Source organism: Nicotiana tomentosiformis, chromosome 9, assembly GCF_000390325.3.
Source record: "Nicotiana tomentosiformis chromosome 9, ASM39032v3, whole genome shotgun sequence".
NCBI classification, from domain to species: domain Eukaryota; kingdom Viridiplantae; phylum Streptophyta; class Magnoliopsida; order Solanales; family Solanaceae; genus Nicotiana; species Nicotiana tomentosiformis.
In genome coordinates, this window is record NC_090820.1 from 79,079,833 (window position 1) to 79,092,794 (window position 12,962).

Below are 12,962 nucleotides of genomic sequence, written 5' to 3' on the forward strand. Positions count from 1 at the left end.
TCTCCGGGGGCAGCTTCTTCTCTATCGAGGTCCTCCCCATTCTCGGACCTGCTCTTGCTTCCATCATCATCATCATCATCGGAAGTGGCCAGCGCTCCAACTTCGGCTTCATGCTCTCTAGCCTTTACTATCTCGTTGGTAAGACCAAAATCTCGAGCGTGGATTTCCTCGAGGGTTTCCCTCCGAGATTGGCATCTGGCAAGTTCGGTAATCCAATATGCTCAAGTTTGGGCGGTCTCAGCTGCCTCTATCGCTTGGACTTGAGCGGCTTCAGCATCAACTCAGTAGACGGCCACGATCGCTTCCGCCTCGGCCTTTGCCTTTTCGGCTTCAGATTTGGCCTTGGCAAGTTCGGAAGCCCACTGAGCCTCGAGCTCCTCTATTTTCCTTGCTTGAGTTAAGCTCTTGTCCTTCATACCTTGAAGCTGACTTTCGACCGATGATAATTGGGCTCGAGCAGTCTCTTTTTCTGTATCAAAGCGATCCATGCCTTCTTTCCACCCCAAGGACTCCGCCTTTATCATATCTACCTCATCGCGGAACCGCTCGATCTTCTGCTGCAACTGTGTGATCGAAATGTTAGCCATCGTTCTCGAATCGAGCCCATGAGCTTTTAAAATTTTCATTACCTGCTCGATCAGGTCGGTCTGATCTTTGTGAGCCGTGGCCAATTCGGCTCGGAGGTCCTTGATCTGTTCTTCTTTTTGCTTACCGAGAAGATTGAGGGCATTCCTCTCCTCGGTAAGCCTTTAAAAGAAGTTAGACAAAAAGAGAAAAATGAACACAAAGGTAATACCAACAAGGGGAGATAAGGCTTACCCAATTCAGAGCTTGCTGCGCTTCATTGAAAAGGCTTGATGCCTTGCCTGAGTCCTTCCTCGAGACTTCCAAATCACTCAGGATGGTAGTAACTTCGACCCCAGTAAAGTAATCACAGAAGGGATCCTCCCTTCAGTAGGATCCTTTGATAGAGAGAGTCTTCAAGGCCCGAGCCTCTTGAATCATCTCCTCAGAAAAGGAGGGGAGCAGCGGGGAGCCTCCAATTTCTGTTGCCCCAAGTGGATCACTCGGGGCGTTCTCATTATCTTGAAGGACCTCGACAACCGTACCCACCGTTGGCTCAGTGTAGTGGGAAGCATATTCAATCCTCGATGACTCGGGGACTTCACCCAAATCTTTTCCCGAGACCCCCTCATCTCGAGATAGAATCTCTACGGCCTTCACTGATTCAGTGACCTTTGGGGCCTCGGTGCTTATTCCCGCTCAGGCCACCAACCTGGAGTCGTCTTCTTCCTCTTCTTTGTCCTCCTCCCTTAGACGCCGAATAGACTCTTTGGTCGGGGGGATGATGTTGTTCCTAGGCTTACGAGCCTTCTTCTCCTTAGGTTCTGGATCCTCGGAGGGTGAGGTCTTTTTTCTCTTTTTGTCCTTCATCGGTTTCGGTGCCGGGATCGAAGTCTCCTCCTCACCAGATAGGTGCCTCATAACAGAATCTTTGCCAAGGCCTATATGAAAAGAAATTAAGTGAGAAATGCCTTAACAAAACTATCAAAGACATGGAAAAGGGGATTACCATGAGTTTTGGCCTCCCATCGGCCCTTTGATAAATCTCACCATGAGCGCTCGGCATACGAAGAGGTCGAGGCCAGGTCCCGAACCCAGCTTTTGAGGTTAGGAATTGCACCGGGCATCCAAGCGATCGCTACATCATGGAAGGGGATATCGATGAGAAGAAGCAAATGGGAAAAACAATAAATAAGAACTAATAGTGGGATTATACTTATGCTTCATATTCCATTTCTCAGGAAATGGCATCTTCTCGGCCGGGATTAGGTCGGAAGTCCTCACTAGAACGAACCAGCCCACCCAGCCTCAGTCCTTGTCCTCGTCTATTCTCGAGAACAACACTTTGGTGGCTCGGCGTTGGAGTTTTATTAACCCGTCTAGATAGAAGAGGGTTCTGTATAACCTGATGAGGTGGTCAAGGGTGAAAGGCATCCCCTCGACTTTACTCACGAATAATTGGAGCAGAATGACAATTCACCAAAAAGAAGGATGGATTTGGCCTAGGGTTATTTGATACTGATGACAAAAATCAATGACTACGGGGTCGATGGGGCCCAGCGTGAAATGGTAAGTGTAAACACTTAAAAACCCCTTCCACATGGGTGGTAATATCTTCTTCCGGGGTTGGAATCACCACTTCTTTGCCATTCCAGTTGTACTCTTTCTTTACCTGCTTAAGATACCCTTCGGTTATCGAGCATATATACCTCGACACTGGCTCATATCGACCAGGAATTGATGAGGCTTTATCGATCTTGAAGTCAAAAGTGAGAACATACCCCTCGGTAACACACTCTTCAGGTCGTGGCTCCACCAGTGTTTTGTCACCGGCCGGCCACGATGAAGAAGCGTTTTCCTTTTGAGGAATAATTTTTGATATTTTTGCCAATTTTGTATGGATTTGAAGTTAAAAATAGATGGAGGTGATAAGATTTGGTGTTTTGAGAAGATGGTAACAGTGAAAATCGTAGATTTGCAGATCAAGAAGTTAGAAGGTATAAAAAGCTTTGGATAAAGTAAAAGTTCGAAATGGTGGAGAGAGATGCTATTTATAAATTTCACAACGACGTTTCAATATTGGCGGTGGCCGACCATCGGCTGACACGCATTTAATGCCTTAGTAACTGTACAGATGGGACGTGTCAGTCACTTCTGTCGCTTACATCACAAGGATGACGTCATGACAGGTCGAGGTAGAAAATCGAAGGCTCAATTCGTTTCTTGTCATTACACTCCAAAAAAATGAGGGGACTATCTGTATACGGTTAAAACCATGCCCACCCGATTTTACTGTTTGGCCGAGATCGGGAGTTTGCATCGAAGGACGGTCTCGTAACGGAATAGGCCATATCGCGAGGATAAGGTACCGAGCTCAGAACCGAGGTACCTATCGAAATCGAAGCTAGTAGTGATGGAAGCCAAATGATACAGACATCGAGCAAGATCGAAAATAGCATAATAACAGAAAGGCAAGATATCCGTGGCTGATCGAGGATCATGGAGTAAATCTCGATGACTGGTAGAGGATTGTGGCATAATCTCAGAACAGATCAAATCAGAAATGGGTAATTAGCTAATCATGGGGTTTCTTTCTGTAATTAGAATTGTACCATAAGTGGAACTCCTCTACTATATAATGGGGAGTTCTAACCATTTGTAAAACGACTGACAACAAAACAATATAATTTTCTTCCTCGCTCACAAACTTGTTCTTCAGCTTATTGTGTTTTTATTGTCCTTGCATCAATCAGTTCGAGGATACCCTAACTCAAGGGTTGAGTTCTACTCAAATACTGGTTTGATTTACCTTATTGCATAACTCTATCTTTAATCTTCATATTTATCAATCGGTATTAAGTAAAATCACGTGTCCTTAAATCCATATTATAAGTTTAATTATTATCCAATTTTGAGGGTAAACACTAGCTTCGCCACTGCACATTTGTAATTACATGCAAATGCTGCTGAATTCAAATTCGATACATCCAGTTAAAGTGAAGGGATTTTGTCAATTCCACCACAACACTTGAAGGTATTACTGAATGACTTAGTTTGTTGGAGATCATCCATTAATAATTAACTAGTTAAATTGTTCGCGCTTCGCACGATATTAAAAGAATTTAGTTAACTTACAAAATAACTCTTTTTATTATAAATTTATTCATGATAAAGGAAAATACATGAGTAATACTCTAATACGTTTTTCCCTATTTTTCTTTGTATTGATAGAATCCCATAGTCCAATCATCTCTACTGCTATCCAACTCCAAAAGAAAAAAAGATATTTATTCTTACAAAGAATAGAAACATGTTAAAATGCAAAAAAGTTTATTTTGACAAATGTAATTGCATACGTATATTCCTGTTCTACAGTAACAAATACTTATAACCAAAGATAGAAATAAAGTTAAATATATTTTTGGTAATTGTCATTGTATTCTTTCTTCAAAAATCTGGTTAAAATCATAGCTATTCCTGCCAATTTTTTAAAAAAATAAAAATAAAAGATGAACAACATGAGCCATAGTTGATGCTTGACGTCATTATTTTCTTTAAATGAACATTCATTGTGTCTTAAAGCAGAAGAATGGCAAGCATACTGCATACACACCACTTAGGTATAAAGTTGCATCGATCTTGCTTCGCTAAACAAAAGGAGGAATATAGCAGATACGTAGTCATTTTCCATTCACATATTATGAACTTTTAAGAATTACTTAAAAGATATTGATAATCTCACCATGACAAATAAATCGATGAATTTGACCAAGTTCATTGAAAAGCAATTTAATAGCATGAGAAAGGATACCAGAAACTGTAGTTGTGGTCTTATAATTATTTCGCTGCTATAGATATGAAGACACTTAAGAATTGATCTTTAACCCGCTTAAAGTAAGCAAAGCCATGATCCTGCATGCCTACTCCAGCGTAGGTATAGTTTATGAACTAAATTATCTGATGAAGCTAATAATCCACAAATAATGAACCATACCAGCAATTCCATCTTGCCAAATTGGGAATATTGTTTATATATCCACACAACAAAGTGCAAAGTCTCATAATCATATCATTATGCAGACTTATTCAAACCGATCAACAACAGAATCTCTATAAGCAGATTTGCTGTCCATCTCTCTATCCTTGTATTATCTCTGCATTCTTTTTCTTTCTTTGTCAATACACCCCCGCTGTTTTTTTTGTCAATATATCCCCTAAACTAGCGGGGAAGTTCGCCACAGATTTAGCACTGACTTATGTATTGTCGGAAAACTTCAAGTTAATTATAAAGGTAAAAATAAATTATAAACAAAATGGATATAATATGCAGTCAAAAGAGATCACATGAAGTTATTTAGGGAGGCGGGGAATATGAGAAAAAAGTCGAAGAATAATCCTCTCCATTGTCACCGCATTCAAGGGTACATTATGGACCTTGATTGGCTTAAGATGCATAAGAACCTATCCGTTTTGTTCAATTTATTCATTCTGGAATTAATCGTTGCCTCATTATGTTCAGCCGTTGTAACTCGTAAGTCTTAACTGCCCTAGCATAAGAGACGTGACTTTAATTTGCGTCTCTTTAACATGGCAATCAAAGATTTCAAAGAGAAAAAAAATCAAAAAAAGGAGAAAAGGAATAAATAGTTTTCTTGAACAGAGAATGGTGCCACGTCACCGTGAGGATGATCCTCTTTTATATAGATATATAGATTGCTACAAATTGAATATTCTATTACAAATGGCCACATAAGGTGATATATAATTTCATGTTGAGCAATTCACATTTACTCTCTGTGTCCTAAAATCACTACTGAATCTAATTCCCTAAAATTAAATGGAGGAGATTCTTTATTAAAAGCTTAAATTAAAAATACGTTGTTTTGTCATTTTGATAGGAGAATAACTTCAAGTTGTAGTTTCTTGTTTAGGAGTAAATATACTGATATTTATATTTCATTTTATAAGAAAGCAAATTAATCTATATAATTCAACTGAACTCTGCAAAACAAGTTAATTGGACACAGGGAGTTATATATAGCTTATTCTTCAATCTCAAGTTCTTAACTACCCGTACCTAATTTCACAGTGTGAATTAGGTCGTGACTTCCTTAATTGAGAAATTTCAGTAATTAGGAAGGAGGATTAATTTCGTAGTCTTAGAGTGTTACACTTTAGCCCTTAAGTTTGTTAGCTAATTTGTCCTGCTCATGACAGCTGTCCCCTTCCTATTTTCCTATATTTGTATTTTGTTATGGCAGTAATGAGTATCCGACATTGAATATCCACATTTTATCTTCTTTCTTTCTTTCAAGTTTCCATTTCCTTAGTTACTTTTGAGTTTCCTTCCACCCACAATAGTTAGCAGACGCTGCACTTTGCCTCGTAAAATTTCTTGTCAGATTTTTAAACATCCACTTGCAAAATTCCAAAATAGAGGGAAAATTTTTTTCAAGTGAAAATAGTATTTGAAATTTAGACTCGTGTTTGGACATGAATATAATTTTGGATTGTTTTTGAAGTTTTATGAGTGATTTGAGTGAAAATTTTGAAAAATAACTTTTTGGAGTTTTTTAAATTTTCGAAAATTTCCAAAATGCATTTTCAAGTGAAAATTGAAAATTTTATGAACAAACGATGATTTCGAAAAAAAGTGAAATCTTTTTGAAAAAAAGGAAAAAAATTCATATGTCCAAACGGGCTTTAAGTCTCTCAACCATAAGAATATGAATAAAATAAATCAAAGAAACAGTAAAAGCGAGAACCTTCGCTCGCACATGATTCTTTTCTTGATACAAACAATAACAATCCAGTATAATCTCACAAGTGAGATCCGAGGAAGATAGTGTATACGCAGATGATCACGCCCAACTCTAGTTCTAAAAAGGATAATCGGTCGCTGCAAATATAATCTGGTCTAAAAGTCCGGAGTCGAATCCCACAAAGAACTAAGGCTTAGCTATAGCTATTTAATATCACTAAGAAGATAAGTTTGAGCAATTTTCTAAATTATAAAGATTGAGATTTGTATTTCTAACGAATTAACTAGCAAATACTAGAAAGCGATAAAATTATCAACTAACGAGACAAAGGGTTGGAGACTAAATTAAGGAGGTCTAGAGTTATGATTTCCTTAATTGTCGGAATCCTTCCCGCTATGTTTTTCTACAATTTCGCCGATGTATTCTCCATTGATCGTGAGCACTTTAGGTGCCGTAATTCTCTCTCGAGCAACTATAATAATTTACTAGACATATTCTCTCGAACTACGCTAGTTGGCTTCATCGAACTGCTCACTTGACTACGTCAAGGCTTTGTTATTTCTAAACCTACCTTTAAACCCACTGTATCGATTTCTCACATGCGTTAGGAGTGACGTTGTTCAACAACCACCTAAATATGTATTCTTTCTCAAGCAACACATAATAAGTAGGCACAGTCAATCGATGGCCATTCAATCAACTGAAATAAATACGTAGTTGAACAAATAGATAAATTCAAAGGCTAAATTATATTAAAATATAACAAGAATTCATCATACAAAAGTTTCCATCAAAATTCTAGATAACAAATTAGCTATTCATAGTAGTATGCATAACTACAATACTAGAATTCATAGCCAATAATAGAAATAAGAAGAAGGAAGTGAGAAATTTGTAGAAGAATTCTCCGCCTTGCTCCTAGTATGTTCTTGCCTCCTTAGGTCGAATCCCCAGTCTCCTTATCCTCCTTAGGTCCAAATTGTGTCAAACATATGTCAAAAGTATGTCAAAATTTCTCAAAATATCATTTTTCATGTATATATACCAAGTAGGGTCGGACCCAAACAATTATACCCTCTCCTACACGAAAAAGGATACTTTTCCAGGTCAGGATGTCCGCGGCCGCGGATTCAACCTCGGATTTGGCCGCGGATTTTGGCCAGTTTCTGCCTCACATCCGCGGCTAGTGCGCGGCCGCGCACTTGTCGTGCATTGTTCACCCTGTTATGTTTGGAAATTGAAAAATCGTAAAACATGAAAGTTGTAGCCCTTTGAATTAGATTTCCAACCATATATTGTGTAGCTCAAATGGAACTCTGAGAGAAAGGTTATGTGTATTTTACTCGACAGTGCGCAATATACCTACTCGATTCTTCGTTCGTTCTTCACTATCATCCGTTGATCCCCGAACACGATCCTGGCTTAATTTCTTAGGCTTTTACTCAGACTTTAAAGCTCAAAATCACTTGAATTCATTTCATAACTTCTACATAGCTCGGAATCACTCCTACAAGGCATAAAACACACAATTAGTGCAAAATACTAGCGATTAAAGCTCAAACTCAATTAAAGTGCAGTAAATTGGAGTGTAATAAATGACTAAAATACGTAATTATAGCCCATCATCAATACCCCACACTTAAACCATTGCTCGTCCTCGATCAATCAAACTACACTTTATATAGACACGACCTTTTTAAATAATTATCCTAACTCATCACACCAAGAATACTTAAAATAGACAAAGCACAAAAGCGTAACATCTTCACCTCAAGATTTTACCTACAAGTACCATACATTATTCACAACTCACCCACTTACTCTAACATAGAGGTCACTGACATTACCTTTCCTTCATGAATCAAGTGCCCTCACACAACAAAAGAGAGTAGTTCCACTTAATAAAATTTAAGAACACTTAGGAACTCAAGATAGAAAGAATTCACTCACTCTAAGAAATAGCATTCATATGCCACAAAAGATGCACCATAGGCTTGCCCGTAGTGTACTACTCTACTAATCGAGCTCATTCAGTCTAGGATCAAATAGGACTTTATTTGGTTGTAATATAGGCTGCGGAACGAGTAGAATACATTTAGATATGAGAGTGACTACACCTCCCTAAGCACTTTAATACATATACTTTAACATTCAAAACTCATACTTATGTCAAACCAAACTCCACGTTCACATCAATGTATATTACCCCATACTTTTTTAAGCACAATTACATCAAGAGTCACCACTTATCAAGGAATATATATATTTTTTCACAGCAATACAACTATTTTTTCCTTTTCATTCTTTTTCAATTCAAGTGGCTCTTACTTTTTCAAAACAATGCACTTTTCATCTTATTTCATTAGTTTCACTCAAAAGCCAAACCAACTACCCCACACTTTAACTTTTACACAGTTCATAACAATTCAAGTGCTCATGAGAGATTAGAAGGTTCAAATAGATGGTTAATTCAAATAAATGGGTAAGGCTTGTAATGTGGTTGCCAAAGAAACATGATTACATGCTCAAATGGGTTAAATACGATACATAACAATTAGGTGGGTAATATATATATATATGGCTCAACAAAGAAATGCCTATACCACTTTCAAGACTGAACAAAACTACTATTTCGCTTTGCAAACATACGGGGCAAGTTCTAGGCATCAAATGTAATGCACAAAATAACACCCAAACCTCACACACACATGGCACATAACTCACTCAGGAATGGATTCATCAAGCACTCTAGTCAAAGCAGTTAAGCAAATTTAAAATCATACAATTTAAGGTACTTATACAAGAATCAAGAACTGTGCCTAAGCGTCACAATCAAAGTACTCACTATTCTCAAGGCATAACAAAGGCAAGAGATATTGCTTCAATTCAAAATACAACACAATAGCTCATATTCCTAAAAAATAAAACTAACTACACCCGGTTCAAACAAAATCCTTGAAAAAGAACCGAGGCACAAAGAAAAACCAAGGGGGAATTACTAAACTACCTACAAAGAAAATCTTTTTGTCTTTTTCCTTTCGACTAAAATCCCTCAAGAAAATTGTCTAATAGATCCATCGTCGGGAAAAATCCAATCTTTTCAATTTTTTTTAAAAAAAAATTTATTCAATTAACTAACACAACTAAAATAGCATGGAAAGTCACCCAAACAATCTCCTCACCCCACACTTAAAATTGTGCATTATCCCCAATGCATACTCATACATACAAGAGGGTAAAAGAAACTCCCTAGAAGGACAAAGGCCGACACACTAGCATCTCATGGGGTACTCAAACTTCTCCCAGGCCTGGTCCTTCGTGCGGGTACCTCATACTTAGTTCCAACCATCTGGTTTGCTATTGCATTCTTCCAATGGCTTTGCGTTCCATGCTCCTAAAAAATCAAAAATCGACACTACAAAAATAATACTATAATAAAAAAAAATAATAAAATAAAATAAAAATAAATAAAATAAAGCTGGGTTACCTTCCAACAAGCGCTTGATTTAACGTCGCGGCACGACAAAAACTACTTTTTGTCTCCACCTTGAACTTATGAATTGGACCCCAAGTTTTGATTCTGCTCTATGATAATGCTCTTGGGGCGATACAAATTGTTGAGAGCCAAAAATTAAATAAATTCTCATCCACTTTTTGGCTATCCACCGAGGAGTGTCACCTTGCCTAGACGACCTTGAAAATTTCAAAATATAAGGCTCATCTACCTCTTCCTTGGACTGCTTTTTATGCTCGTAAAGATCCATTACTATTTCACCGTCTAAACATAATGTAGAGAAGTGTTTGGAATGAGGTCCAACGCGCTCAAATACATGAACTTCAAGATTTTCGACGTCCTCAACACCAATCACGCTAGAGTCAACTAAATTTATATCCTCAACTTCCTTGGTTGACTCTAGTATCTCTTCTACAACATCGACATCCTCAAAATCTGGTTCAATTGATTGTTGGTGTTCTAATCTGTCCTCCTCGCTTAGCACCTCAATTTTTACATCTAATACAAGCTCCTTTTGGCTGCTATCCACAATATCAGCTGGTTGAGCATAAAATGCTACAACTAATTGACGCACGTGTGCCTCCAGGTTGCGAATAACAACATCTTGCCTTTTTATGTGAAGTTGTTTCTCATTATTTTACTCTACAAGGCACTTTAGCATATCCTTGATCTCTTTCAGGTCATCATCCCTAGGTTTTTTGTTCCTATTAACTTCACAAAAAAAAGAAGAACCATCATAGTAAGGGGTTGAGGGAAGATAAGAAGTATAAGCACAACCATGAAAGTGACCATCTTAACCACCACACATATTCCACACATAAGATTGAGTTGGTGCACATAACTCGCTCTCGGGAATATATACAAGATGCCATGTCTCTCAAGTCAAAAATAAAAATTTATAAAATAATAAGATATAAGAAAAGTTCAAACTTGCAACCTAGAAATATGTACACCTACAACTACACCGTTAGTTCCTTGGCAACGACGCCAAAATTTGATCACGCCCAACTCTAGTCCTAAAAAGGATAAGCGGTCACTGCAAATATAATCCGGTCTAAAGGTTCGGAGTCGAATCCCACAGAGAACTTTATAGTAAAAGAACTTTTTTGCTCAAAGTGCAATGTTCATAACATAAGGCATACAAGCAATGTTGTCTAAAATTTTTAACACCTTTTTAACAAATTAATTCTTTCCTGTGCCTCAAATATCTTTTCTATAAATTCCTCACTTGGGTATGGACCACAATTTAATTCGGTAACTAAGCAAAATATATTCAGTCCAAACCGAATAGGCTCGTTCTCGACCAAAAATCAATGCTCATCCTTTTTTTTGTTTCGCTTTATCTAAGTAACATGTAAAATATAATCCTCCATGAAAGAACCATACCTCCAATACCAATCCTTAACTCTAGAAAGTATCCAAAATCAACTTCATTAATCATAGTAACTAGCTAGTAAACCCTCTTTGAATCTAAAATATTTTTTAACACTTCCGACGAATTAAGGCCGCACGATATTTAATCATCATCCTACCAGACATATTGCCAATATCATCAATCACAGTAAGAAATTAGTAATTGAACAAAATAGGATGTCGAACATCGTCTAAAACAATTTCATATGATAAAAATGCAGCAAACAGATCGCCCACCATATTTAAAAACTGGCTACCTTAAATTGAGATCGCTCAAATTAAAACTTTGTTACTTACCTCTTCTCCACTCTTGCAACCCCGTTCTCTCCCGCATTGTCTACTGCCTGCTGTTCAAAACCCGATGGCTCAATTGATTGCTTGAATTGACCTATATTTTTATTTTTATTTTTATCATCAGATTATTATATGGGATGAAAACAAATAAAAACTCATTATCAAAAATTGAGATACTTCAATGCTGTTGTCTTCATTATTATTGTTCGTTGCTGAAGTATTTGGTTCTTTGATTTATCGGTCATGAATAGCTTCATAACTAATGTTCTTGTGATGCACAGGACTAAAGTGCACATACTAAAAGTTTGGGGTCTGTTAGAGTTAATAATGAGAGGTTAAGTAAGTTAGAGTTAGTTAGTTGACAATAGGGGTGACAATTTGAGCCCAAACCCATTCAACCCGTGCAGAGATTAATGGGTTGGACTACAAACATTTTAGTTCATGGGTCTATTTGGACTGAGCCCAAGTTAATCCATCATTGTTTATAGCCCATTCTGACCCATAAAGTGGTCCAAATACAACCCATGAAACTCACCCAAAACAAAGGGACATCAACCCAACTGAAGGCTTGTCTGAAAATTTACTTAGTTGCCCCATCATTAGTTTATGCATCTAAGTTTAAAAATGAGAATCGAGGTATTTAAGTTTTAATGTAAAGATGAATAATTTTGTAATTGAGTTGTGGTGAAATTTACTTATTTAGAAATAACATAAAAGATATTTTTTAACTTACAAATTTTAAATACTAATCTGTTATTTAAGAAAATATATTTTGATTCTCAAAATACTAATAGTATTTTTTTTTTTTGAAAATGATGGAGTACTTCTTAAGTAGGGAGTAGGGCTTCTTGTGTTACATTATAAAGAACAAATAATAACTACATAAATAGATATAAATCAAAGTTTGTACAGAAAATTGCCTTGGGTTGTTTTTCTCTAAAAGATTTAATCAACAAAGTTTTCTGAAATTTTTGTGTGGCCAGAAGGCTCTTTTCTAATTGACTTGTTTACGAGACAATTCCAACAAAAAAAGAAAAACTTCAACTAGCCAAACCTATATCCTGCACAAAAATTTTCTTCAAGAGATTTTCTGAAATATATATTTTTTCAACTGCTATTTTCTTTAATTTTTTTATACTTTCTTATACACTTTTAAATATTTATTAGTTTTAGAAAGTTATAGATGCTCATGAATAGTTGAGTATAAGATTAATCCATATGTGTTTCTTAGCTAAAAATTTTAAAAATTCATCGTCAGTGCATGGAATGAATAAATTATGAAGAAGCTAAGAAAGTACGGAACATACATAGGTGTATAAAAGGTAAAAAGCTTTGTTTATGGAAGATGAACATGGTTCAAAAATATGGGTTAAATTGGGCGTGTTGGGCTATTATCCATTGTTTAACTCATCTTG

At 36.8% G+C, this 12,962-nt stretch overlaps 1 protein-coding gene across 1 annotated transcript; it reads right to left on the reverse strand.

The window, feature by feature from the left end:
* Nucleotides 1-281: 281 nt before the first annotated feature.
* LOC138899049 (uncharacterized) lies at nucleotides 282-11,587 on the reverse strand. Its single transcript, XM_070185163.1, has 5 exons — nucleotides 11,551-11,587; nucleotides 10,494-10,551; nucleotides 10,006-10,448; nucleotides 1,277-1,505; nucleotides 282-747 (listed from the first exon to the last, which is right to left on the reverse strand). The coding sequence occupies exons 1-5, from the start codon at nucleotides 11,585-11,587 to the stop codon at nucleotides 282-284; spliced, it is 1,233 nt and encodes a 410-aa protein (XP_070041264.1).
* Nucleotides 11,588-12,962: the final 1,375 nt, after the last annotated feature.